Genomic DNA, 26,332 nt, shown 5'->3' on the forward strand with positions numbered 1-26,332 from the left:
ACTCTGGAGGGAAAGGGAGGTTAAACACACAGGTTTTAATGTTCAGGGAAAGTGCAAGGACCAGGTATGTGATGGACAAGGTTTATCTATTATGGATTCAGGAGAGGAGAGGGCATGAGTGGAAAGAAGAAAAGGAAAAGGAAAAGGAAAAGGAAAAGGAAAAGGAAAAGGAAAAGGAAAAGGAAAAGGAAAAGGAAAAGGAAAAAGGAAAAGGAAAAGGGAAAGGAAAAGGAAAAGGAAAAGGAAAAGGAAAAGGAAAAGGAAAAGGAAAAGGAAAAAAAAAGCCAAATCAGAATTGCATGCAGTATATCTAAAGATAAGGATAATTGGGTACTGAAAACCAAACTGCTTTGCCAGTTTGGGCTATTTGATGTGCTAGTGAGATACTAGTGGTAGCAATAAAAAGGAGTCAAACAGAGAGCACTTGAGCAAGCAGAAGTGCTGCAGCTGTAAGGGGAATTTTGCCTTTTAAAGGACCAAGTTTCCCAGTGTCTGGCCATCTAGACTGCAATTAACAGTAACAGCAATATCACCAGAAAAACCTCACTGCTCTCATTAGCCAGACTGGGAGCTCCTTGCTGCTCAGGAGCCTGCCCAAGGCAGCCCCTCATGGGTTTGCCAATGCACTGTATCTGCTCACTGCCACAAAACTCTTTGCTCTCTGACCTGTCACTCCACGAGCATGTTCATGCCACTGAAGGAGCAGGGAGAGGGAGAAAAGGAGGACAATAAATTGACTTAAACTTATGAAAAGGTCTACAAAAGGAAGCCATCAAAGAGGTGAACAAAACTAGATTGGAGAAGATGGCTAACACGGTAATTCATTCTGGCTAGATCGCTTCAAAAGGATGGGTCTGTTATTCATTATAAAGCAAGAGAGAGTGGTTATGAACTGGAATCATGACATCAATTAGTTTCCCCATTAGTGGTGATTGGGATAGCTGGCCAGCCCCATGCAAATGAATACATGCAAGGAATTTCTTATGTCAATTTAGTACTACAGACTAATGTAATTGTTAACCTTGGTACTTCACATCCATTTTTAGAGCTTAATGAATCAACTGTCTAATTTGTCAATGTTGATTAAAAGATGAAAGAAATGGGAATATTTTTATACAGGAAAGAAATTGCTTTTGAAAAAATAGAACTGATCCCCTTTGTGTATGTAAAATCAGGCATGGAAATACTGAATAAAGCAGAGTTTTTGAATCAGATGTGCTTCTGGTCCTGGTCCAGCTGCACAATCATTGAAATATGCTTAAAAATGTGAGAGTGAAGCACAAGTTTAAGTATTTTACTAAAAAAAGATAAGTCTAAACTTATGCTTCCAATCAACCAGACTGGAATCTTTGATTAGATCCCTTAGATCTTTGACTGAATCAGGATTTAAATCAATGCCAGGCAAAAACCAGAGATAAAACTGGCTACAAAATAAAACATGTTCTGCTGTGCATAAAGTCAAACCTTTTTAAAAGCTCACAGCTGATGAAAAAATATTTTAATTTTCAATTCTCACTGTAAAACTAGCATGCATCTCATGATGGATGCATATGAGATAACCGATTTCCATGAAACACTTCTCTTTTGGAAAACAAGAGGAGTCAGAGGAGGGCTGGCCTGGGATGGAGCCTGCAATCCTTGTGTCCTTTCAAGCACCAAAAAAATCACAGCAGTTAAGAATGAGTTCCTCAACCCCAACAAGCCCCTGAGGAGCATTTGGCTGCATTTATGAAGGGGATTAAAAAAAAATAAAGCGCTAACAATGTGGAGAACATTTAGGCACGTTGCCAAAGGACATGATACTCATAATGCACGTTCTTTGGAGACTCCTGGATGGCTTTCAGATCAAAAAACCACCAACCATTTTGCTATTTCTGCAGGAGAATTACAGTTCTCTGGAGGTTTCTCTGTGAATCCCTCCTTGAATTTAAAGCATGGTTAAGCAGGAAATGCATCAATATAAAAGCCCAGCAGGTTTATGACCATAACTCTGCTTACCTGTCTGCGGAGCAGCCTTTCAGCAGAAGGGGAGTGTGCCTGCTGGGAGACCCGGGGCTTGCTCTCCCCCACCAGCTGCTCGTGAGCTCTCACATGGTGGAAATGTTCCTTTGGGATTTGCAGGAGGGAGCTGGTGTCTGCTGGCTGCGACTGCACCGATGCCTTCGAACCTTGCAAGGGGGAGAAGAGGCAGAAATGGGACATGTTCATGCAGGGGTTGTGTCCCAACCTCAGTGACCTCCCAGGGAAAACTGCTCTGCTGCACTTTGGATCAGACAGGCACGGCGAAACCACTGAATTCAGCAACTGGCTCTCCAGAACTGGGAAAAAACCTCCCTTCTACTAATAAATTACTCCAGCATTGTCTATTATTTCATTTTTCTTGGCATTTTCCCCTGATACAACTGGGACTAGCTCCTGTTGAGAGCAGAAGACAAGGAACTGCAAGTTCATCTGAACTGGCAATTCCTGCATCTCTGCTTTTGGGCCAATAACTGCGCAGGCAGCCTCACTTCTGAGCACTGCAAACATCTGACTTTGAAAGGCCGAAGGCGTCCCCATGCCTGAACTGCTGGGATCTCCAAACCAGCATGCACACACTGGAAATGAAGTGAAAGGGAACAGCACCTGGCAGCTCTCAAGGCTGGTTTTACAAAGCCTCCCAGAAGAAGGAAACACATACTCTCCAACCTCTTCCTGACCCTTCATGGTTGCTGGCTACTACTTCTAAAAGGTTTGAAACTCTGTGTGCTCCCCTCACACACAGGCTCAATGTTTTTCAAAACAATTCATTTAATCTGGACTGCATCCCAGAGAATCTCATTTGTCCTGGAATCTTTCCCAGAGCAACAGCCCCATTACCAAGGAGTATTCAAACAAATGCCTCCTGCGAGTGCCAGTGTTTCTGACAACAAAACCTTCTCAGCTTGAAATATTGTGGCTTGGTTGTGGTGATTTATTAGAGATGCCTGGCACCTTTTGCTGTCTTCACTGCACTCTATAATATTACAGACTGGAAACAGGTGGTGGTGACTTCCCCCACCCTCAAAAGCAGTGACATTGTAGATGGAAGAGGACAGTGATATGTCAGAATGTGGGGACCTTACACACCTCCCAGCACTATGGCCTGCTGAAGGTGATTGGAATTTCACCAGCAGGAGGAAAACACAGAAGGTTTAATTGCCTATTGTGGTTACAAGACATCAGCTTTACCTCCCTAAAGTATTTCTGATACACCTCAGTGGAACAGTTGTTCCTGTGGATTTACAAGGGTGCAATGCCTGTCCCCAAAAAGCCAGGGCTGTCAGACAGGGCTATTCAGGTTCTCCAAACTGAAACTGGGAAGTGAAATTTTGAAAAAGAAGGGACTCATAAATTACCCAGTCCTTGCTGATGTAATTTTTGTTCAAGACAGTGCAAATACATCCCAATTAAAGGTCAACAATGAAGCACTGGAAATTCCCTCTGCAGCAAATATGATTCTTTCATATGGCCAGGAATTTCTTGGCTGTTACAGAGACCCATAAAGTCTAGCTCAACTGAAGGTAATGGGAGATTTGCTATTGTTTTCAATGGGATTTTAGCTGCACCATTAGCATTATGTGCAAACAGGTTCTTCAAAACACCATTCTTGACCTTGAAAATTGTGTATTGTGGCAGAGATTTCTCAGAACACCAGATTCATCTTCCTTCCTTGTGCTCACATATTTTTTTTTTGCTCTTGTTCAACAGTAGCTATTCATCCAAATTCTTATTACTATGCAAATTTCAACATCTTATTTCTAATCTGTTCAAATCTCCTACCATTCTGAACATTGCTGAAATTATGTTTTGCTTAGAGGCTTTCAAATGGCAATGCTTGTAAAAACTTCACTGTCTTACTGGTGACAAATTTCTAAAATGATGGCATGTACAGACAAATTAAAGGTGGCTCCATTCACTTCCCAGCCCCTGGCAGGCAGAAGAACTGGGGGCACAGAGACAAGCACAGGGACAGAGGTGCAGGCAGGGAGAGCCCTCCCTGTACCTAAGAATATCTCTGAATTTAGCTCCCAACCATGCACACTGGGAAGAACAATTCCACACTCTCTCATTTTCCCATTCATCTCACACCAACATGTCTCTCAATTCAGCACATTTATGTCCATTTTACAGGCATTTAGAGACACCTTCTTCCCATCTTTCACAGATGTTCCCAGACAGAGCTTCTGAACAGGTACTGCTGCAAAAAACAGACAGGAGGAAATATTTCTCTTGTGGGATTTCTCCTCTGGGGCCTGGTGGGACAGATGGAGCCCAGGCTGTAGGGACTGTAACCTTAGGGAACCAGGCAGGAGATAATCAGTGTTGAGCCGGGCCAATGTCACATTGTCAAAAAATTCTGAGGAAAGGAGTTATCTTAAACAGGGCATTGTAAATTGTGGAGGGTCTTTGCAAGCTGTGGACAGTCTTTTGACAGCCATTCCACAGGTCTAAACACACGACTGGAAACCAGTGGCAATTTTCTCCTTCCTGCTGAAGAGCGTGGGGAACCCCAGCTCGTGCCCCATTGGAGAATCCTGCTCTTGTCCCCGGTGAGGGAGGTGTACCTGACTGGGACTTGTGGTGTGCTGGCTTCCTGTTGCCCAGGGAGGCCGGGCCGGGGCGGGAGTAGGGCGGCTGGAACATGTAGCTGTCGTTCGGCAGGGAGTGCGTGCGGCCCACCGAGGGCTTCCTCACGCTCAGCAGGTCCTTGCTGGGGGACAGCGTCAGCGCGGCGTCCCTGGAGCGGAGAGCGGCCTGAGGGGAACAAAAACGTGAGGAAGGCAGGGGTGGAAGGGTGGGAAAGAGGGGAAGTACCCAGAAACGCGAGTGACAGCCATTGCAACCAGGATGGCACGATGGGCATGCACAGGGGGCACAAATGGAGCTAGGAGGGAGCCATCCCCCTTTGTCGGGGTTGTCAATAAACTCTCGCACAATGGACCACAGAAACAGGAAGCCACAACGCAGGAATAAACCATGACTATTTCAGAGATATGCAAAGAAGGCATCATGCCTCAAGGTCGGCAAAGGTCACGTGCTTGGCAGAACTCTGACCCTCTCTAGGTGCCCTCCTCAGCAAGACGGGCCTTTGCAAAGGTGAGTAGTTTCCTCTTTTAACAATAAAAGAAAGAAAAACAAACAAAAGAACCCCAACCCAAATGCAAAAACTAGTTTATAAAAATATTTTCTGTTCTGGCTCACAGCACAATTTTATTGGATTTTCTTCTCACATAATGAATAGCTAAACCTATTTTATTGAAAAGGATATCTAAACCTACTGCTTCAGGGTGAAAGCCATTCTCTAATTAGAAGGGATCTAATGCAAGCAAGGGGTATTGTATATATGTTGATTGTGGACTTTTTACAGCCAAAGAAACTCTTGGAATGGGTAGCCCCAGAGGCAATATTGAGTAGATTCAGCTCTGATTTAATAAGAAAATATCTCCATCCCACAAATGTTCTTGGGTGTTATTGTCATGGAGAGTATTAGCAAAGAAGGAAGCAAAGTCATCTTCCCGGTGTATTTCTAATGAAACAATTATTTAATTGTTAAAATGTCTCAAGTGAAAAACACAGGAATAAGTTTGTGCCATTGTAGTCTAGTACAGTATTTGGCTGATCATTTTTGGAAAACTTTAGATCTTATTTTCTGAAAAAATTTCCCTTCACTCAGTGCATTACAGGTTTTCTGGAATCAAGACAGATTTTTTTGATACCAATTTTATCCTTCAGTCATAAAAACAAAATTTCATTATGGCATTTATTTGCATAAGAAACAGGATGAGATTAAAAGGAATTTGCAAAAAGAATAAAGGAGATCACTGTTTCAAATTTAATAAACTAAACAGGTCTGCACTGCCACACAGCATTTGTTTCAGTCCTTGGGAAACTGCTGATTTGGATAGAGCTTGGACACAGACTAGATAAGGGAGACTGCAATCTCCTGATACAGCTTGGGGAAGGAGAGCAAAACCTGTGCTGGTAAAGCTGAGAGTTTGGATTTGGGAACCCCTCTGTCCCTCCCTGCCTTCCCCTCCTACCCACCTCATGCTGTTCTGCTGTCACACTACCGAGCTTACAGCAGAAAAGGTGACCTGAAACCTGAGATCTCAAACTCAGACTCATCTGAATCTGAACATGAGAACCTGGATTTGAGATCCCATCCAGATACAACCTTCAGCGAACCGTTAGGTTCATCTGGATCCAATATGGGTTATTTCCTCTTTTGGATAATCTTGGGGCAAATTTCATGAGTGAAATTCATGAAAACCATTGAAAATGGCTGCAAAATGATCTTCCCAGGTCAGGCTACAGAGCAGTGGGAGCACATGACTTTTTGGTTCAGTGGTACTTTTGAAAAACATGTTGTTTTGGCTTGACTGAAAATAAAATCCAAGTTTTCCTTGAACCAAAAAAACCCTAAAAAACCCCCAAAAAAACATACCAAAAAAACAAACCCAAAAACAATACAAAACCAAAAAACCAAGCCAACCAACCAACCAAACAAAAAAAAAACCCAATCCAAATATTTTTCAACTAAAGCCACATCTAAATGAAGTGCAAAAATATTGCACTTAGAAGATATTTCAATGAAAGCTTGCAGTTTTTCAGGGGTTTGGGTGACTGTTGTGACCAAAAACTTTTTGGTATGGATAAAAATTCACAAAACCCTTTGTTCAACACAGTTTTGACTTTTTTTTGGAGAGGGGAGAAAAAACATCTTTCCTGACTGTACCTTTGAGACTTTGCAGTGCTGTCAAACAAGGTTGTCTAATCTGATTCAAAACTAGGAGGGTTTCTCCTCTGTCCAACTCTCCACACTAATTTTGAAACAAAAAGCCTCATAAAAGAAATAAAACTGAGTCCACAAAATCTTTTGCACAGGATGCCATGAAGCATGATGGGAAATATTGTCACGGTTTAAGAAACTTTTCTCAAATAAGTGCTAATTAGGATGACAGTCAACTAATATGGCAGAAAATTTATGAACAACACAAACATCCAAAGGTACATGAACAACAACAAAGAAAACAAGAATGATCTAAAATTTTGAGAAAGGAGTTATGTCTGTTGTACAGCAGAAAAAAAACACTTGACTGTTACACAGCTAAAAATGTCTAATGTTTCAAAGAGGAGATGGTGAAGGCAGGGTTCAAAATACTGGTTATGTCAGTCAAAAAAACACTGAATAGTCAAATTTTAAATTTTTTTTTCGGCATAGTGGCTGCTAGAAAGAATTTGCGAAACAAGTATCATCTTGGAGAGATCCCCATTTGATATTTGTAAAAGAAATGGTCTGGCACCAATCATGCAAAAAGCCTTGTGGTGCCTGTGTTCATAATGACAAAAATCCACTCCAAATCCAAGTGCTGGGGCTGACCCTTCAGCAGAGGACATGGGTCATTAGCTCATCACTGATTTGTTTCAGATGGGGAGGAAATTTCAACCTTGCTGCTTTCCAAAGCCTCTTCAATTTTACTACTTATTTTACTTGTAGAAAACACATTGTTTATACATAAGACACCAAAAGAAAAATTGAAATAACCCGTCATTCCTCACAAGGAGCCAAGATTGTGGACAAGAGTAACAAACCCAGGACCTAATGGCATTAAGGACAGCATCCTGTTCAGGGAAGAGGTTGGTGCTATTTGGGAAGGGGCTGGAACTGGAAATGCCATTAGGCAGGTGCAGAGAGATGGGAGCAGTATTTCGAACCCTGTAAACATCAGACTACACAGTGACCAGTGTATGTACATTGCTTTCCAGAGCATTAAGTAAGTGTGTGTTAATGTCATCAGGAAAAGAGTCATCCGTCAGAGCTAAGGACCAGGACTTTTCAGAGAGAATATCTGACGTCAGAGACAGAGCCTCCATCTCAGCTAGAGGGATCTAAAGGGAGAAATGATTAAACATAAGAAACATAAGGACACAAATCTTTTGGAAAAGAAAATTAAAAAAAGAAAAAAAAAAAGTATCATAATCTAAATACTTCTAGACACTAAAGCAATATCCCTGCAGTGGGAGAGCTACATCATACACATTGTTACCAGGGACAGAACATTAAAGAAATTAAATATAACGAAGAAATTAAAAAAGGAGCGGGACATTCATACTTTAGTGCTTACCAAGGATCCAGGAGAGAGTTTAAAACCATACACTAATGCTAGCATTGTATTTTGTGGTTCTTCTGTCTACACAAATAAGCAAAAGTAACACTGCTCTCATAATAGAGAGATTAATCCTCTTGGCTGTGATCAAATACACGGGGTTTCAAGATCTGATTTCTCTGAAGTTGTTCCCCCAAGATCTGATTTCTCCAAAGTTGTTCCCCCCAATAACCATCCTGGTTTCTAAGATAAACTTGTTGAGTCCCCAAAGACTCCCCAACAACAAAACCACATTTTTGGGTGGGGTATGGAGTGTGCCTTTCCCTGTGCCCCAGGGAGGCTGCAGGGACCACTTCCCCCTGCCACTCCCCCTTCCCCCCAAGAGGCAGGTGGGACCACAATTCACTTCCTCACAGATAAATGGGGCACAGGGAGAAACTTCAAACTTTATTTTGGTCAGCAAAAACCTTTCTGGTGCTTTCAGCTCATTTTGGCTGGCTATAAGCCAGTGACACCAGTGGCACCAATAACTGACCTTCTAAAACAGCCAAATGCTTTTTTCAGCCCCCAAATGCCCCTCAGACCTGGTCCCAGCTGTCTCCTCTGGCGCTGAGAAATCCTGACTTGGGAATCGGCTCTATACAGCCACACTCCCCTTTTCATGTATCTTGTGCACATGGATCCCCACTGAAGACATTCAAACAATCTATGAATGGCCTTATCAAATCATTGATGAAGCTCTCTCCCTAGACACAGAAGTCTTTTTATAAGAAATGTGAAAATGTCACTTCAGATTTTGGAGGAAAAAGAAGGGGAAAGAGGCCAAGCGGCATCTCCCCCAGAGCAGCAGTTCTGCTGCCAGGCACTGTAAGACGGATGTCACAGACATCTTTTGTGAAAAATCCTTTCTTTAGGATTTTTCTCCCTTCTGAGAAGCTGTGGCCTCAGCAACAAACTGTAAACAATGGTTATCTGCTGCTGTGGAATGCAACAGGTGGATCCGTGATTGGTCTCCTGTGGATGTTTGGATTTACTGACCACTCACGGCAGAGCTGGGTCTCGCTTTCTGCCAGGACACAGAACTTTGTTATTCATTCCTTTTCTATTCTTAGCTTAGCTAGCTTCTGAGAACTTTTCTCTCTATTCTTTTTAGTATAGTTATAATGTAATATATATCATAAAATAATAAATCAAGCCTTCTGAACATGAGGTCAACATTCTGGCCTCTCTCTTCATCCTGCAACCCTTGCAAGCCCTGTAACAGAGGGGGTGTCTGCCCTGCAGCAGGCTCAGTTCTCCCCAGATCCCCTCCCTGGACACAGTACTTATGACACCAGGAATGGCATTTCACCGGGGAACCTCCAAACCCAGCTCATGCTGGCAGGGGCTGCCTGCTCCAGGTAAGTCCCAGGTGCTTCCTTTTCATTTCTCACTGTGCATTTTTTTTGCCATCTTCTGTGCTTGAAAAGTCTTTCAGCAGCAATAAATCTTCCAAGAGAAAACAGAGAGGCCCAGATCTCTTGCACTGAAGTTGTCAAAGGACTGGGTTTTCTCACTCTTAGGAATGGCAGCCGCAGGACGGAACAAACCCAGCGATGAGTGAGCCTGGAGAGGCTCAAAATTCAGCTGAGATAAGTAAGAGGGACCGACTCCTCTCATCTAACCTCAGCTCTGATATCTCTTCTAGCACACTTATCTGCTGGCAAGGGATAAGAGGGATGATGTGGAGCCCCTGATTTAATATGAGGCTCCCCTAAAAGGCATCACTGTGAAGGCTGCCAGCCTTTGGACAGGAATCCCTAAGAGGGACCCACCAACCAGAGCCAGGAAAAAGCAGTCCAGCAGCATGGTGGACTCAGCAGCTCCTGCCTGCTGGAACTGCCCTGCTGGGAGCTGCTATTAATCAGGTTGCTTTCAGCAAGTCCCAGTGCTGCTCTAAATTCCTGAGTTGCCTGAGAACATGACAAATGGTGTGAACAGAAAAGCCAAAATGTAAACAAAACATCACCCCACTTCAGCCTTCCTAAATCCAAAATTGAGTTTGAAGCTGTCAAAACATTTTGTTGGAAACACCTAACTGATTTAGACCAGTTTTAATTATAGACGGGGGGTGGGGGATGCTCAAATTTTAAAAGAAAAAGCCATTGCAAACTGGAATGCTGTATTTTTTTCATTACAGAAATGTCAGAACAAACCCCTTTTTTTTTTTTTTTTTTGCTGCAGCAGCATTTTCTGATGAAAAATGTTGTGACAAAACATTTTCAACCAGCTCTCACTGAGTTTCCTACTGACCCTCTGTCTTCCCTGCCAAAGCTACGATCTCTATTCCTCTGGCAATTATTAGAGACAACCACTTCCTATAGCTTAATAGACCCTGGGATGCAATATGGAGCAATCAGAGGGAGACGTTATCCTGCTATATAAAGATCTGCAGTAGGATTTCATTTTACCTAAGCTTGTTCCTTTCCTCTAATGAACCATCAAAAGTTGGATAATTTAGAGTGTCAGTGAGCTCATAAACAAGCACACTGATTTAACATGAAGACTTCTGCTATTTTTAGATGACGTTGGGGTGGGGGAGAGGGGGGAATAGATCAAGAAATATGGAATTTGCTCAATTCCAACTGCAGCAAAAAATAGGTGCGCTTGAATTGCTATCATGGTCACTGCTGTCTTTTAGGGAAAATATTTGCTCTCAAGAACAATGCACTTTAAAAAGTAGGTATTTTATTCTAGGAAATAAGTGGACTAATTTTAAACAAGCACTGTCTGCTTGAGAAAGCACTGGAGCACACAGTTACTTCTTTGCATCATTAAGGGCTGCTTCCCCTCCCAAATTCACTACATCAGAGATGAGGATCTAGTTTGCAGTGACCCATTTGCAAGAAGGCTGTTTAGGAAAACCTTTCAAAACTGGATTTTCATGAAGTACAAGTAGGCACAGAACACAGAGATCATTTGATGAACCCCACAACTCAGGCTCTGCAGACATTCCCTGGCATTGCTGTGGAGCCCTGCTTAGGAGCAGGAAGCCAAATAGAAGAACCACACTGAAGGATGGAGATGGAATTTTGCACACTTCCCCTCTAACACCCATGAACTGTAAATCCCAATGAAAAAATTCTTACTGTGTTGAAAGGGGAAAGGGAAAGTCCGAGCATGTTCTCTTCCTCTTGCATTGATAGACAACATCATCTACTCCCACAGAAAAAGCCAAAGTGACTTATGCTTCCCAATCCCTGTGACTGCATTACACAAAGAACTTTAACTTGCTATTAAAGGTCTCAGTCAAATTGAGTTTGGATGGAGACTTTGCAGGAAATGAGGAATATTAACCTGGTTCTCAGAGTTGTAATATTCGGGAGCTGGGAGGGCATAATGATGGCACACAGAGCCTGACAGGTTGTCCATCAGCTTCAGCTCTCCTTCCAGAGATTCCTGGATCAGCAGTGATATGGTATCAAACAAGTGCCTTTCCTAGGAAGGGTGGTGTATAGCATGCAGAGAGAGAGAGCAAGCCAAAAAGAGAGGAGGAAAAAGGCGAGGGATGGAGACAGAAAGAAAAAAAGGACAGCATATCAAACCCAATGAACAAAATGAGGGGAAAAAATAGGAGGGGGGGAAAAAAGGTGGAAACATTCAAGGAGAGCAGCAGTAACAGGAACAATGGGACAGGAGAAAAGGAGAGAGAACAGTGCAGTAATATCACGGTGAGCAGAGACAGCTTTCCCAGACATTACAAGAGATGGGGCAGCTGCCCCAAGACCATGGCTGCTCCCACCCAGGGCCCCTCTTGGGGACAATCTCCCTCTCATCAAACATGGCCAGTCATTTCTGGGGGCTGAGCAGCATTTTTCCATTGGTGCTGTCAACTTCATCAGGACACTACCTGCTGCAAGACTTCTACGCACATGGTCCACGCTTTTGAGCTGCAGGACCTAATACTTGACACCATATCCAGAAGGCACAGAAATGAAAATAACCTGACTGAAGAGAAGCTGAGTGTCCTGTCCATGGAAGCTGCAACTGAGCAGGCTGGACACAGGTCACTAATTCACGTGCCAGACGTGGGCTGAGGTGCCCCCAGCACTCTGGCCAATGTTAAACCAGCAGGCCACAGCACTGGGGTTGTACAGAGCAGGGGCTGGCTTTTGCAGGCAGCAGGGCAGTGATTTCAGGGTGCACCTTCCATGTGGGGAATGCCCAACGCATACAACGAGATGAGGACCAGCGCTACAGTCAAACAGCACACAGCGCAAAAATCCCGGGAACGAGGCAAGCAAAAGAGCATGCTGTCATTGCAGGGCTGTGTCCTGGGAATTGCATTCCTCTGCTATCAAGCTCAAGCATCAGATCTGTCCTGAAGATTTTGGTTGGGAAAATAAACAGTCAGAATAAGATCTCTGGGAGGTTTTAGAGGCTTCTGTTTGAGGGAAAGAGCAAGAAACACACTCTGAAGGTTATTACTGGAATAAACCCCTTCCCAGGCCACCTTCAGAGAGGGCAGGTTTAACAAACTGCAGGGTGAGGGTATCATTCAGACTGATTTGTCTCACAATTTTGCAATTTCTCTTTTTTGCCAGTTTCAGTGCTGGTGCAGGACAACAAGGCTGAGGACAGTTTGCCAGAACTCTGCTCAACACATACAGCACCAGTTGGGATGCGTTGTTTCTTCCTAGAGGACGTAGTAAATCTGGATTTCCCCATAGGGCCCTGAAGTCCTTTTTCCTGAGCCAAAGAGGAGCTTTGGACTCTATCTCAGACATCAGAGATTCTAATGGCACCAGAAATTTCCAGTAGCTTAGGAACTGAAACAAAGATTAAGTGGGGATTTACTCTCTTTCACCCTTGGACTAAAAATCATAAATTAGTTTTTCATGCATTAGAATATGCATTAGTCTACCCCAGGCTGCGGCCAAGATATGCTGTTGTGAAATCATGATGTAATAAAAGTTAATGAGGTCTGCAGAGAGTTTAACCCAATCTGCAATCAGCTAGGACTAAAAAAAGGCTGGACTGTATTTCCTGAGTAGTTTCAGCTCAGTGACCTCCCAGATAACTTGTCTGGGGCTTGATCTCACCTCTCATTCCTCAAACTGAGTCTTCATCCAAAAACTGTGCTTTAGGGAGACGTGGTGCAGCTCGTAGCAGCTCCCACATTACACCTATGTTGCTGCTAGTGGGAGTTCTGCCACCAGCTCTGGTGAGCTCAGGTTTGAGTCTCCTCTGGACTATTCTACTGTTAAGAGAATCTTTTCTTACAAGCCTGACTGTGGGGATGGATATTAAATTGAGGTTACATAAAACAAATTTAATACTGAAGCAAAGATTAGCAAGTTTTATTCCTCTTTTATGTTGGGGCTCATGGTCTGTATTAGAAAAGCAAACACATTATGCTCATGATTTTGCTATCACAAAAGACCAGTCAAAACTCTGAATTAGAGTAAATTTGGAGCTAGCTCTGAACTCTGTAGCTTGAGCTGACCTCCAGAGTAAATTGCAAAACTCTTTTCCTCCAAACAGATGCATCAAGGTGGACTGGAGACTGCCTGTTGTCTGTTCCCTGCAGCATTGGCTCCCAAACCACAAAAGCGTCAGCAGCAGACAGCAGGGAATACAAGCCCAGAACATCTGGTACACGCCTCTTCCACTACCAACTCATGCAAGTCTTCCCCAACAAAAATGCAGGTCAAGCCCTCCTCACAGAGATTCTCACCGTATGATAAGCTAGTGAGAGCTGAGAATCCATCTTGATTTGCATGGGATTGGTAAATCCGCCGGGGTTCTCTGGTCTCTCTCCACTGGTGGTGCCTGTCCACGCAAAGATGTTCGAGGGGCTGTGCTGGCCAGTGCTGATGGTCTTCATCTCCATCTCCAGTTCTGCTTCAAGCTCTGCCTCCTCCTTTGCCTCCTTGTTGCTCTCCTCCAAGTGCTTCATGAGCACCGCAATCACCACATTCACCAGGACAAACTGGGCTGTCAGCACAAAGGAGACGAAGTAGATGGGGGAAATGACGGTGTTGTAACAGGTGGACTCCTGGTCACAGTCACGCAGTGTGTCCTGGAAACAGGGGGGGAATGATCACAGAATCAGCCAGGCTGGATAAGACCTTGGAGATCCTCAAGTCCAACCTATCACCTAACATCAACTTATCAAACTAAACAATGACACTAAGAGATGGAGGGATGTGAAGAGATTGCAACATGAACCACAGTGGGTTCTGCAATGGGGTGTCCTTTCATGAAGAAAACTGAGAAGATTTGGCAAATTTTACATCTAGAACACCAATACACTCGCTGACAAAAACTTAACACTTACCTTCATTATCCCATTCCAGTTGTCTCCTGTGGATACTCGGAATAGGGTCAGGAAGGCCATCCCAAAGTTCCTGAATGTGGCATGCCGTCCCAGCCCCTCGCAGGGGTGTGTGTCATCACACTCTGCAAGACCAAGCACAGCTGTGAGACCCCCCACTCCAACACCATTCCCACCCCTCCCACTGGCACAGGAAGACTCACCAAGGTCTCCAAACAGCTCCACTCCAAGAGCTGCAAATATGAAAAACAACAACATGAAGAGAAGGCCCAGATTTCCCACCTGAAAAGAGAAAAAGAAATGGGGGGAAAAAACACAAAAAAAAAGAGAACATTCATTGATGTTTTTTTTGTTGTTGTTCCAGACCTGTTTCTTGCTGTATTCTTTATTCCAAAACTTAAATTGCTTCAGGGCAAAAATGACCTCAATGTGGGGACTGTATCTCAGTGCTTCGGGAGGGAAATGTGATTCTCTAATGACAGTAAAGATAAAATTATTAGCATTCCTCTGCAATAGGAAATGAGCTGTGGGCCAGAAGAGCCCTGGTTGGATATGGCAGTAGGTTACCTGTGGTAGCGCTTGCATCACGGTGTCCAGGAGGGCCCTCATCCCCACAGCCATCTTCAGCAACTTCAGCACTGTGGAAAACACATTTGCAGTATGGTAATGGCAGCGTTAGCACAGAGGCACAAACTCAGTCCCTCTCCCGGGAGCCACAGATTATAGGAAGAGAAACATGAAATCTTGTCAAGTGTTCTCCATTAGCTGCTACAGTCCTTGGCCTTTTTACATCATTCGTTGTTGCCTGGATACTATCAAAATCCCATGAATAGCAGCATCACCTACTCCGAGACTTAGAGAAAGCGTTATCACTCTGCCTGGCTCTTCCTTCCCCACTTTATCTGTGTTGGACTCATCTCCTTCCTCTGGTAATCATGAGCAGTTCCTTTCCCAGCCCTGGGGCTACTTTCCCACTTCCATAGGCTACCCACTTTCGTACATGATTCACTGAGGAATGATTTACACATCTCTTCCAGAAGGCTGCATTTCCAATTGGAAGCTGCATGTATTTTTAATTCTGAAAGGGATCCAATGCACAGAAAACCCACTTTTCACCCCTCTTGAGACAGCAGCATTTAATTTCTCCTCCAGCTCCTTCTCTGCTTAGATGAGGGCTGTAATCAAAACAATTCTTCCTCAGAGCACAATACCCGTCAGGAGGGCCTGGAAGTACTTCATTAAGGGCCTGAGCACTCACATTTTACGTCTTCAACATTTGGCCCTGACACCTCCCTGTTTTGAAAAATCACCTTCTTCAATCCCTGAAGAAATTGGCTCCCTGACTTGGGAAGACGTCTGAAGGGACAGATGGGTACAGTGTGACAAGGCATGCTTTGTCACCTAGCGGTGTGATGTAAAGCCTCGTGGGAATTTAAAATTATTAGATGCTCATCTTTTAAAGCCAATGTACTCAAGCTTGTATTCTCTAACCCCTGTTAGAGATGACTTTGATTTGACTGGAGCAATTTTCCCAGGTACATCTCTGGGAGTTACTGCCACAGCTACTTCTCCTTAATTGCTAAGCTCTCAGCCTTCAAGATCTCTTAAGGCAGAAACACATGGTCAGTTGGCTCAGCTTTTTGGCTCCTTGCAAGTATTTTTCCCCATTGTTCTTTCATTTGTTTACAGCCTGTGATGCCAGAAATATGCACATCATGATGGGGATGTGCCCCAAGACTGTTTCTCAATACTTAACTCTCTCCTGGTGCCAACCACATACCTCAAGCACAAGTAAATTCTGCTTTATCCCTCTCACCTCGGGCGATTCTGAGAACCCTCATGATCCGGATAATCGTGGGGTTAATTGGTAGTGAAGCATTCACCTCGATCTCTTCCAAAGTGATGCCCATGATAGACAGTAGCACAATTGCCAGATCTAATTGGTTCCATCTGGAGACAACAAAAAGTGAAGTTTAACATCTACTAAGAAGCTGGCAATGGGAGGCAGCCTGTTTCACACGAATTCCAGTCATTTCAATGGTTTGAGAACTCAAATGAATCTGCAGTATTTTTCTGAGGGTATTATATAAAAGCAGTGATGTTATGAAATCATTATAACTAATACATCTCATTAGAAAACCAGCCAATTCCAAAGATATCCTTGACTGAGGGGAAAGAGGAACAAAAGCTGGGAAGTTTTTTACACAGAGATTCCAAACCTCAGGAGAGGCATTGTGTTGTCTGTCTAGCCACTTCCAGACATGACATTTGTGGACCTCGATGTGAGATCTGCCCCAGAGAGAACAGGACCCCATGCCCAGTCCTTAGAAAAAAAGTTGTGTTGGTGAAAGAAAGGCCCCAAGGATTTGTGCCAGGCTGGAGAAACTGTTAATTCCAGCATGGATACACAAAATGTGGGGACAGGGATGGAACCATCCACTGGTTGCTGAAGGGCTCCTGTGAAGGCCTGCTTAGTGCCCTGGTTTTGGTATTAACATTGAAAAAGACAAAAATGGGAGAAAGATCCACCAAGGACATAAGATTTGTGTGTTTGTGAAGTAAGACAGTGAAAATCTAGATAAAGGCTACAATGTCATCTATTGCTCCTCATCTGCATTAAAAAGAGGTCCTTTCTTTCTTTCTTTCGTGTTCACTCAGGGATAGATTCTTCCTCTTACATAAATTTTGTCTCTTCAGCAGGTTCCCTTGATTATATGGACATGCAACTGGCATGAGAAGAGAACTGGCTGCTTGGGGGAGATCTGTCCCTCCTTCATCTGCTCCCAAGGGCCAAAATGGTGCAATCTCGCTCCTTGGCCTGCACAACCCATCCTCCAGCTTACATCCCATGTCTCTTCCTACCCAGCCTTCAACCAGTCACTCCAAAAAGCTTTCATGCATATCAGACTCACAGTATGGGCCAGAGCATGGGAATTCAGGACATGGACTGTGGGCAGCTCTCCACAGAGCCTGCTGCTCACCTCGTGATCACAATGGATCTTTGGTTACCTGTCTTGGAAGAAGCGGCGAAATCCAAAGGCAATAAGCTTGAAAACAGATTCCATGACAAAGATAACGGTGAAGATGTAATTGCAAATCTTCAGGGCTTCGTCAAGAACCTGGGATGTGGACACAGGACTGGGGTTAGATGTCAGCTCTGCAGAGGTGCTTTGCTGCCTCCAAACCTGACTCTTGTGTCATCAGTTACCCATTACAGTTAAAAGTCTTCAAACACGGGCTCTCTCTGATGAGAAATGTCCTAGGGGAAAGTCCCAGGGATTCATGGAGTACACTTGCTGCCTGGTGACAGAATCCCAGGAGGGGCTGACATAGGCCCAAGGCACAACTCGCTCCCCTAGCAGCAGCACAGCCCCAGCTGGGATCGCTGGGGTGGCAGAAAGAGCTGCTGCATTTGCTGCTCTCAGCAGCACAAGACCTCTTGTGCTTTTGTCAGAGAGCTGAATTTCATCCCACTTGTCCATTTGTGCAAGTGCTGGCCAAATGGCTCCTTGGTGACAGCCTGGCATTACTTCTCACCTTGAGCTGTTGGCAAGGAGCGCAACAGCGGGATAACATGCCAGGGGAAGCAAGTGCCTTGCATTTTCCTCTGCCCCCTTCCCTCTGCAAGAAGTCAGTCTGGTGTTTAATCCAAGTGCATCCTGGCTGGGACAACTCTTGCACAGTCAGGCATTAAGCTACATCAGAAGTGATTTCATCCCCAAAAGCCTCACTCATGAAGGAACACTGTGGTAGCAGCATCCTTCACAGCCTCTTAAGTATTGTGCATTGAATTTCTCCCTGCTGGCAAACAGGATGGTAATAACAATGTCCAGGGCAGTGTTAGGGAACAGGGGAGATGTGCTCACAGACCAAATCCAACATTTACCTATCCCTGAGTGGGAGAAATCATAGCAGAAGGAGTTTAAGTCATGTACTCTGCCTTTGTGCTGCAGTTTAGCTTCCAGCATCCATGGACAAAAATCACCTCATGTGACCAAGAAGCACAAGCCCAGCTGCCAAAGAAAGCTGTGGCTCTGAGCAAGCCTCCCTGCCATACTGCAGGGCACTTGGGCTCTGCAGCAAATGAGCACATTTAGCTGGCAGAAGCAGATTTTTCTCAGCACCTCTTTACTCAAGCCACCTCTCTGCACACTGCAGCATTCCCTCCTCTCCAGGAGCTGCAGCATCTCCATCTGGGGTCTCATCCCCAGGCCATCCTGCTATATCCAAAAACCAACTCCTTTCAGCACCAAGAAATCACTAGTTTGGATATAAATCTCTTTGGTACATTTGGCCTTCAAATATCTTCAGGATCCGAGCATCCATCATCCAGACTAAAGGGATTTCCATGCCCCAATTCGGCAGGACTCAAGCATGTGCATGACTCTGACCATGCTGTCATCCTAGCATAACCCAAGCTTGGACTTACTAGCCAGATGCTGCATACCAGAGGCTTAGAGACAAAATGTTATTTTTCTAAAGAAAAAGAAAAACAAAAGCCTGCCCGACACTTCTATAATACAAGGGAAAATGTAGCTGCAAAGCAACTGTGGTAAGACACGTGCTCTAGAATGACTCCAGCCCAGACTCCTTTGCCAACAACCTGCTTCATCATCTAATAACTGAACCATGCAATGAGCCTTCCAGAGTACTTAAAGGTGACCTGGACAGAAAAAATAAATTGGGCTAGCTGCCTTTAACTTTTGGCTTATGATAGAGTGGAGAATATTTCCCCCTGCCCCTGCCATTTGCATGTTTTAGTTGTTTGGGGTTTTTTTTATATTAAGTATTCACATCCTGTCTAATTTTAAAGAATGTTTCCTCCTATTGTGTGTTATATTTATTCATTCTGAATGTCACTAATAAAATTAAGTACAAGTTATGTGGCAAAGGCAGCTCTTTCCCTTTCATTCTTATGCAGAAAAGACTTGACATCTCAGGACAGGCTGCTTTTATTTTCACAATATGACAAAGACCCAGGAATTAAGCACACTAACATATTAAAATGCATTTTAAAGACCAGCATGGAATCCAATTCCTGTGAAAACTAGGTTCTAAACTGGGGATTTAGAAGAAACTTTCAAAAAACCCCATTTCCCAAATTCTTCTATTATTTTTTCCTTTTTCTCTCTTCTTTTTTTTTTGCGGGGTCGGGGGGGATGGTGGCGGGGGGAGAGGGTGGGTGTAAAACCTGAGTGAAATGGAAGATATCAATGACGATCAATCTAGCAAAGCAAGCAAACCCACTCCCAGTCCCACTCTCAAAGTGGTCAGTTTGCACTTAACCAGAAGGGAGAGGTGCAGAGGGATCCTTGCGCCAAAAGCCCTGGATGGAGCTGGGGGCTGTAGGATGGCTACACTCCCCTGGCAAAGGTGGACATCTACAGCACACCTGGCCCCAACCCTGCCCAGCAGCACACCCAGCACAGCTCTGCACGTCCCCCCGCCTGCCCCAGCACCTTGGGCTGCTGGTAGTGCTCCATGGCCATGGTGATGACATTGAGGCCGATGACGCCGGTGATGAACAGATCCAGGTAGTGGCTGGTGCACATCTGGTGAATCAGGAGGCGGAAACGGGAGTAATCCGAGTAGTAGGGCTTACACTGAGCTTCTGCAGCGGGGAGGAGAGCGAGAGGCAAATCAAGGGATTTCTCTGCATCTTTCTCAAGTCAATGCACCCTCACTCTCCAACTCCAGAGATGACAAATTCTAGACCAATCACAGCAAAATACTGTCTTTTTTATTTCCTTTTTTCCTTGCTGGCATGTTACCATTTTTAATACGCAGCAGGGCTCTCGTCATCTTATATCCATTAAATATTTTAGGGGGACATGCTCTATACTCAGCCTTGTATCAGGGATCAGGGATGAGGTGAGCTGAGACTAGTGTGCTGCTAAAAAGAATTTTTCTCTGTAGGGAAATTTAAGTTAAATTTAAATTAAAATAACTATTTTTGTTTCTGTTGATCTTAAAAGTCCCCAAAGCATTAGAAAACCCAATTAATGGTCATTTGCTGGGGACAGATTTTACTAACAATTGCCTAAAAACACAGGCCATTGAGTATGTGGTGGTCTTTGAAAGAGAAAGAGTGCAAACATATGATGTTCTTTGCAATAAACTGTAGAGACAACAGAATCCAACACCTTGGCTGTCAAAAAAATGGTCCATCAAAATACCAAGGAAAACTGATCAATGAGCCTTAGTGATCAGAAAATAACGATTTAGACAAGATTATCAAAATGCAGATTGCACTGTCCAGCTGCATCCCATGTTTGGCTGCCTCAGGGATGACACGTGGACTTTAGACCCCAAATGTTCCTAGAGATAAACTCATTTACTCACCTAATATCTAATGAGGAAATGCCAAGGCTGAGTATATAATTCAGTACAATTTTCAAGGAGGCATTATAATGCAGATTGATGTGGAAAGGGCTGTCTTGAAAATGTCAGAGTGTAATATTACTCTCATAATTAGATGATCAACTGGTTATGAAAATTGTTGAGCTGTAAGAATTGCACAGTTGATATTTAGTGCTCCAGAGCAAATGTACAGTGCTCCAGAGCAAATGTACAGTTCAACAGTCCAAGAAAAAAACTTCGGCAAAAATGATGCCAGGAAGCACAGGTTTGGGATGCCCTAGGGGAATACTAATTTTAGAAGATTGTATTTTGCCTGGAAATAGAGCTCACTTTGTCAATAGCTAATGACAATGCAATCAAATCCATAGATTTAAAGGTTTAATGTGCTCTCTGCCTCATAGGAGGATCCTGAAAAATCAGTTTTGGTTTTTTTTCCATAGAGACAGACCTTTCCCTACCAGCCCAGGGACCACAGGGAAAAAACACTCAGCAGTTTTATTCTGTAGGGGTTTGGAAGGCCCAAAATTCTGTTTCAGTGTCATCAAATGAAAGGCAGTATTAATATTCACTTTCTGATCTGCAGTGGGCTTTAGGTGATCTGCACCTGAGTGCTAAAGCACAGTATTGATGAAAAGGTCTATGAAATTAATTTTCATTCTGAATCTATTGAGTGCTTATGAAAAAAAGCAGACTAGTAGCTGCTGACTCACTCATAAGACTTTGTCAGATATCTCAGAATCTGCATAAATCTCCATAAAGTCAAGATATCTCGATCACATTATGCTAAATTATGACTAGCAAATTAACTAAAATGTTTGAATACAATTAGGTTAGGAATAGGACCTATTTTTATGAACCAACTTATCATCTCAGAAAGAAACACCATTGTAATTGGATCACTTACTTCTTCTACATTTATGTATAATTCACATTCAAAAAGAAAAATGTCAACGTTTCTACCTTTTCCTGCAATGCATTTGCCTATGAATAATGACACTGGAATTTAATTTTTTTTCTCAGCTTTGACTGACAGATAATTCCAAATCCTACAGAATAGCACCAATGCTGTTAGAACAGAGAGAGGATTTAGAGAGAGGTTGTAAGTGTTCCCTGTGCAGGGCTCCTGCACCTGGATTAGCCAGTGCATGACCTTATAAGCAGGGTTGCTAATTGTTGAGATATCTGCAAAGGCTTTTCCCCTTTGCACCACATCTCCTGCTCACCTTGCCCAGCACCCAGCCAACCCTCTCTAGATGCTGCTCTCACAGGTGCCCTTGCAGCCTTGGAAAATTCCCAGAGATAAACGTTCCATCCTTCTCCATTAACTTTGTTAAGAGGAGATCTGGCAACCCATGCTTACAAGTTATGTCACCACTGGCTACCCCAGTGTCCCCGTGTCAGCCATGCATCTTGGTGCCACACACAGGCTAACGTGCTGCCTGAGGGCTAGGGATAAATCCCCACTGTGTCTAGGTAAGCAGGGAACTTCCTGAACAGATAAATCAGTTTTTACCATTGTGAAAATACCATTTCTTTAACTTGACCCGGCAGAGTTCTGCAGAGAATTTGGGATAGATCAGGTATAATCCCCCCTCTGCGAAGCCCCTGCCTCCTACGACACAGTGCCATTTGTAATTATTGCAATAAAGAGCTTAACAATACCAACATCTTGGGAAATACAGACATCTGTTAAACTCCAGGTGGTGAACTTCACAACTAACACAAGACCACATTACTGTACCGTTACAATACACTGTGTCAAGAACAACAAGAGCTCTGGGTTAGTCTTGGTTATTACTGGAAAGGTTAATGTGGCTTCCAGGCACATATGGCATTAAAGAAAGGCAGAGAGCAAACCAACAAAGAGGAATTGGCAGAATGAGAAAATATGAGGAAATACAGCAAAAGCCCACTACGAGATACCAGGCTGGTAAACAAGGTGTAAATCAAGCTGCTTCACCAGGGCTGGGGGCCAAGGCAGAGGGAGAAGTGGGTCAAGTCTGGAGATCATTCCACAGGATAGACTTGGCTCAGACAGTGGATCTTGAGAGATCTCCTCCTGACCCAGGCAGGAAGGGGATGCTGCAGCCAGCTGGGAGGGGGTCTGAGCAAGTGATGGTGGCCCTGACTGTGCTGGCATGGGAAGCAGTGCCTGGAGTGGAGGGCACTTGGCTTTAGCTCATCCCTTCTATGGGCTCTCAACTTAGGTTGTATCCCAAGCTTCAGTACTCAACTCTTGGCATCAAGCTCTAGGATTATTATTGATCCCCTTGACATGGTCTGGGAACTCACCACTGTTCCCTCCTGTTTGGCTGGAAAGGAAACGAACATTGCTGTGGATAAATATTTCCCATTCCTAACCCCTGTCTAGCTTTTCCCAGGCCAGGTGCCCTTGGGATTCAGAGACCCCAGACTGGGTTTGGGGCACCAAACCCTGCACTCCATTTTTCTGATGGCGGTGGGATGTCACCTGGGAAACATCACCAGTGCCCAGCAGAGCAGCACTGGGGCACCCCTGCTTTTGCTGGGCAGTGCCACTCCCAGAATCTCCAGGGCTCGGCAGGGAGTGGGGCTGGGGCCACTTTCTTCCCATTAACTGCATTTTTGGGGGGGAATCAAGCTGAGCATGCAGCTCCAAAATATCTCCAAGGAGCATCTGCCTCCTAATATAGTCCTGTCAAGAGAGAAATTGCCACTTTCCCTGAGGTGACTTCGAGCTGGAGGTGCGTGGGCAAGGGAAATTGGAATTCACAAGAGTGGGACAATTCCATTATTATCTCCTTCAGCTTCTTCCTTCTCCTATAATAAGGGAATTAACTGCTTTGCAGGTTTGAGTATCTGGAGGACAGTGGCAAACCAGTGAGCAACTGAGCCCATGAGGCAGCTGGATTTACAAAATGTATCAAGAATATTATTAGGTTAAAAAGTAGTTTGCACTGAAGGAACTTGTTTTATTTAAACACAGAGTTTTACTTGGCTTTTATTGTACTGAATGGATTTATTAAAAAAAAAAAAGTGAAATGGAAAATGATAAATTATTTCCACTGCGAAGATTCCAGTTGTGATAAAATGTAGACTTGGAGAAAAAATAAAGGAAAAAATAAAATTACAAAATTTTTCACTAAGCACCAGGCAGCAGCACACACACACACACACACACAATATCATCTTATCTTCACAGAAAGAGAAAAGACGCCCTCTGAAAGCGCCAAGATGTGGGCAAGCTTTGGGTCAGAACTCCAGATTCCTCACTGAACTACAGGAAGTTCATCTGCTGCACCAGGGGACTCATTCCCTAAATTCCCAGCAGTCAGGTTCAGAAATAAAACCCTTCTATTTCTCATGTTGGTGCCTGCAGAGCAGCGTGGCACATTCACTACCACTGCATCCAAAGAAAAGACAGCAAAAGGAAACACACAGCACAGATCTGACAATTGTACACATCTTAAGGGCAAATGTTAAGAGATTTTCTGAGCCTGCAAGGAATAATGGAGGGGTTTGGAATGAGTTCAGTGTCTTAAAAATAACATAAGACAGTCTTGATGCAACTCTGTAGGACCAGAAGAGGAGTCACAATCAAGCAAAAAGAAGAAAAAGTAACCAGATCACCAAACCCAGTGAGAGCCCTCCCTCACGCTGCCCCCATTGCACAGGAGAGGCCAAAAGGCCCAGCAAGAGCAGCAAGAAAGACATCAAAGAAATAAAACATCAGGAATGGCAATGGGAAGGAGATTCAGGATTTATTAAAGCATGTTGTGATAACTTCCAACAAGGCCTTAGAAATACAAGGTAGAATCTCTGTCTCCTTGAGTTATCTCTGCAGTGAAAGCCAATTTTTATTTAATCAAAGCTCCCTGCAATCTAAGAGAGATGGAAGGAGCCCTGCACCCATCTCTCACAGGCTGCCAGCAGTGGCAGCCTGTGCACAGGTGAGAGTTTTAATGGCACAATTTTTGTAGCGTATTATTTTTGTCGAAAATTACAGCTATATTTGTTTTTATGTTGGTGCTTCTTTAAATATTCAGGCTAATATTCTTAAGTTATGAATTAAACAAAATGCTTTCCAGATCAAAGCTTCTCCTAAAAGTAAAAAGAGCAAGGGATGGATTTGCAGCCCTGAGCATCATCCTGAGAAGGGGGCTGGGAAAGGGAAGTGTGAGCGAGCTGTGGGTCAAAAGGGACAGCTCAGACCCCATTAGTGTTGAGCCCAGCTGGTCCATCTCCACCAGGACCTGAAAAGGCTTTGAGGCGGTATCTTTATTTTTTTTAATTTACAAAATGCTTCATGGATTGAGCAACTCTTAATCAATGCACAGAATTTACACACTGGGCAGCACAATGACTAAATCCTGTGTCCACAGCAGGGGTTGGTGTGGGGTTGAGTTCCCTGTTGAAGCACTGAAGCTTTGCCCTATACTGAATTTTACCCTGCTGAAAAAAACCACTCCCTGGAGTACAGTGTTTGTAGCGCAATAAGCAAGGGCTGAAGAAATAATGAAATATCCTCCCTAAGCTTTCCAAAGACACACATCTGAAAATCATTCAGACTCCTAAGCTGGTTGTCGGAAAGCTAAAGTCAACAGTAGAGGACCCATTTTCACAGTCCAGTCATTATTCTCTTCAGAAAAAAAAAAAAAAAAAAAAAGCTAAAAGAACCAAAAAATAAAAATTAAAAAAAAAGGCCATGAAAAGTCTGACAGTGTCTTAATGAAAACCAGAGGGAAAAAAAAATACTGAACAACGTAAGATGATCGAGGAGTAAATTAAGGGTTTGCAAGTGTCAGTGCTGAGGCAGGCCTGCAGACCTGCAGCTCAGGATGAGATGCGTGTGCCATGAAGGAAGCAAACGAGCTTTGCACACACACACGGTTTAGTGGGACGCCTCAGCCGCGGCGGCAACCGTTAGTGACACAGCACTGCCATTCAGAGGGACGCGACGTGCCAGCTGCCCAGTACCTTGCACTGCACTGGCTGAGCTCTCCATTAATACATCATCCAGCATTAGATCTAAAAGAATGAAACGGCATTAATCACCCAGCAGGACACACAGCAAGACTCCCCAGCCCCTGTGCAGGTTCCTTTGGCTCTCCGTTGCCTCTGCCGGGAGCGTTTCCTTGTGGGATCCTTGTGCCTCGTGCAGGGTGGGCTCAGGTACGTGTGAAAAAGGAAGAGCTCTTGTGCTTCTCCCTCTTGTGAAAGCCCAAGACATCCCCAAGAACCCCCTCAGTCGATGCTGAAGACACTGCTGAAGGACCATCTGGGACTCTTCCTGCTGGGACAGCAATACCTCACAGTGACCACTCCTGCTCCTGCCCACATCTCAGATCTCACGCGCTTCCCCTGTTCTTAGACGCCTGATTGGATAAATGTATTGGAAGAGTCTACAAGCAAAAATGACCGTGCCACCAGTCAGATGACAATGTCTGTCTGTATTTGGCAACCCTAGGCTGGTTTGGGCATCTGGGGTCTCTCAGGAAGCCCAGCTGAAAGGAACCCCCATGCAGTTGCTGGCACAATTCCAGCCCTA

The 26,332-nt window shown here is 44.1% G+C and overlaps 1 protein-coding gene across 16 annotated transcripts in view; it reads right to left on the minus strand.

The window, feature by feature from the left end:
• Nucleotides 1-26,332, minus strand: part of CACNA1G (calcium voltage-gated channel subunit alpha1 G) — a 147,739-nt gene that overhangs the window by 6,453 nt on the left and 114,954 nt on the right. For 9 of the 16 annotated variants that reach the window (XM_054278736.1, XM_054278735.1, XM_054278733.1 and 6 more), the window contains 12 exons: nt 25,762-25,812; nt 19,905-20,056; nt 17,455-17,564; nt 16,262-16,395; nt 15,013-15,083; nt 14,649-14,727; nt 14,449-14,570; nt 13,846-14,190; nt 11,466-11,606; nt 7,777-7,911; nt 4,587-4,776; nt 1,999-2,168 (listed from right to left, as the gene is read on the minus strand). In XM_054278736.1, the coding sequence (XP_054134711.1) occupies nt 1,999-2,168; nt 4,587-4,776; nt 7,777-7,911; nt 11,466-11,606; nt 13,846-14,190; nt 14,449-14,570; nt 14,649-14,727; nt 15,013-15,083; nt 16,262-16,395; nt 17,455-17,564; nt 19,905-20,056; nt 25,762-25,812 (1,700 nt within the window). Of the gene's footprint in view, nt 1-1,998; nt 2,169-4,586; nt 4,777-7,776; nt 7,912-11,465; nt 11,607-13,845; nt 14,191-14,448; nt 14,571-14,648; nt 14,728-15,012; nt 15,084-16,261; nt 16,396-17,454; nt 17,565-19,904; nt 20,057-25,761; nt 25,813-26,332 lie in introns of those variants that run through there. The other 7 variants (XM_054278738.1, XM_054278734.1, XM_054278732.1 and 4 more) reach the window with 4 other exon arrangements.

This window comes from Melozone crissalis, unplaced genomic scaffold (genome assembly GCF_028551555.1).
Source record: "Melozone crissalis strain CALT ecotype California unplaced genomic scaffold, PUWL_Pcris_2 ptg000026l_1, whole genome shotgun sequence".
Taxonomy (NCBI): domain Eukaryota; kingdom Metazoa; phylum Chordata; class Aves; order Passeriformes; family Passerellidae; genus Melozone; species Melozone crissalis.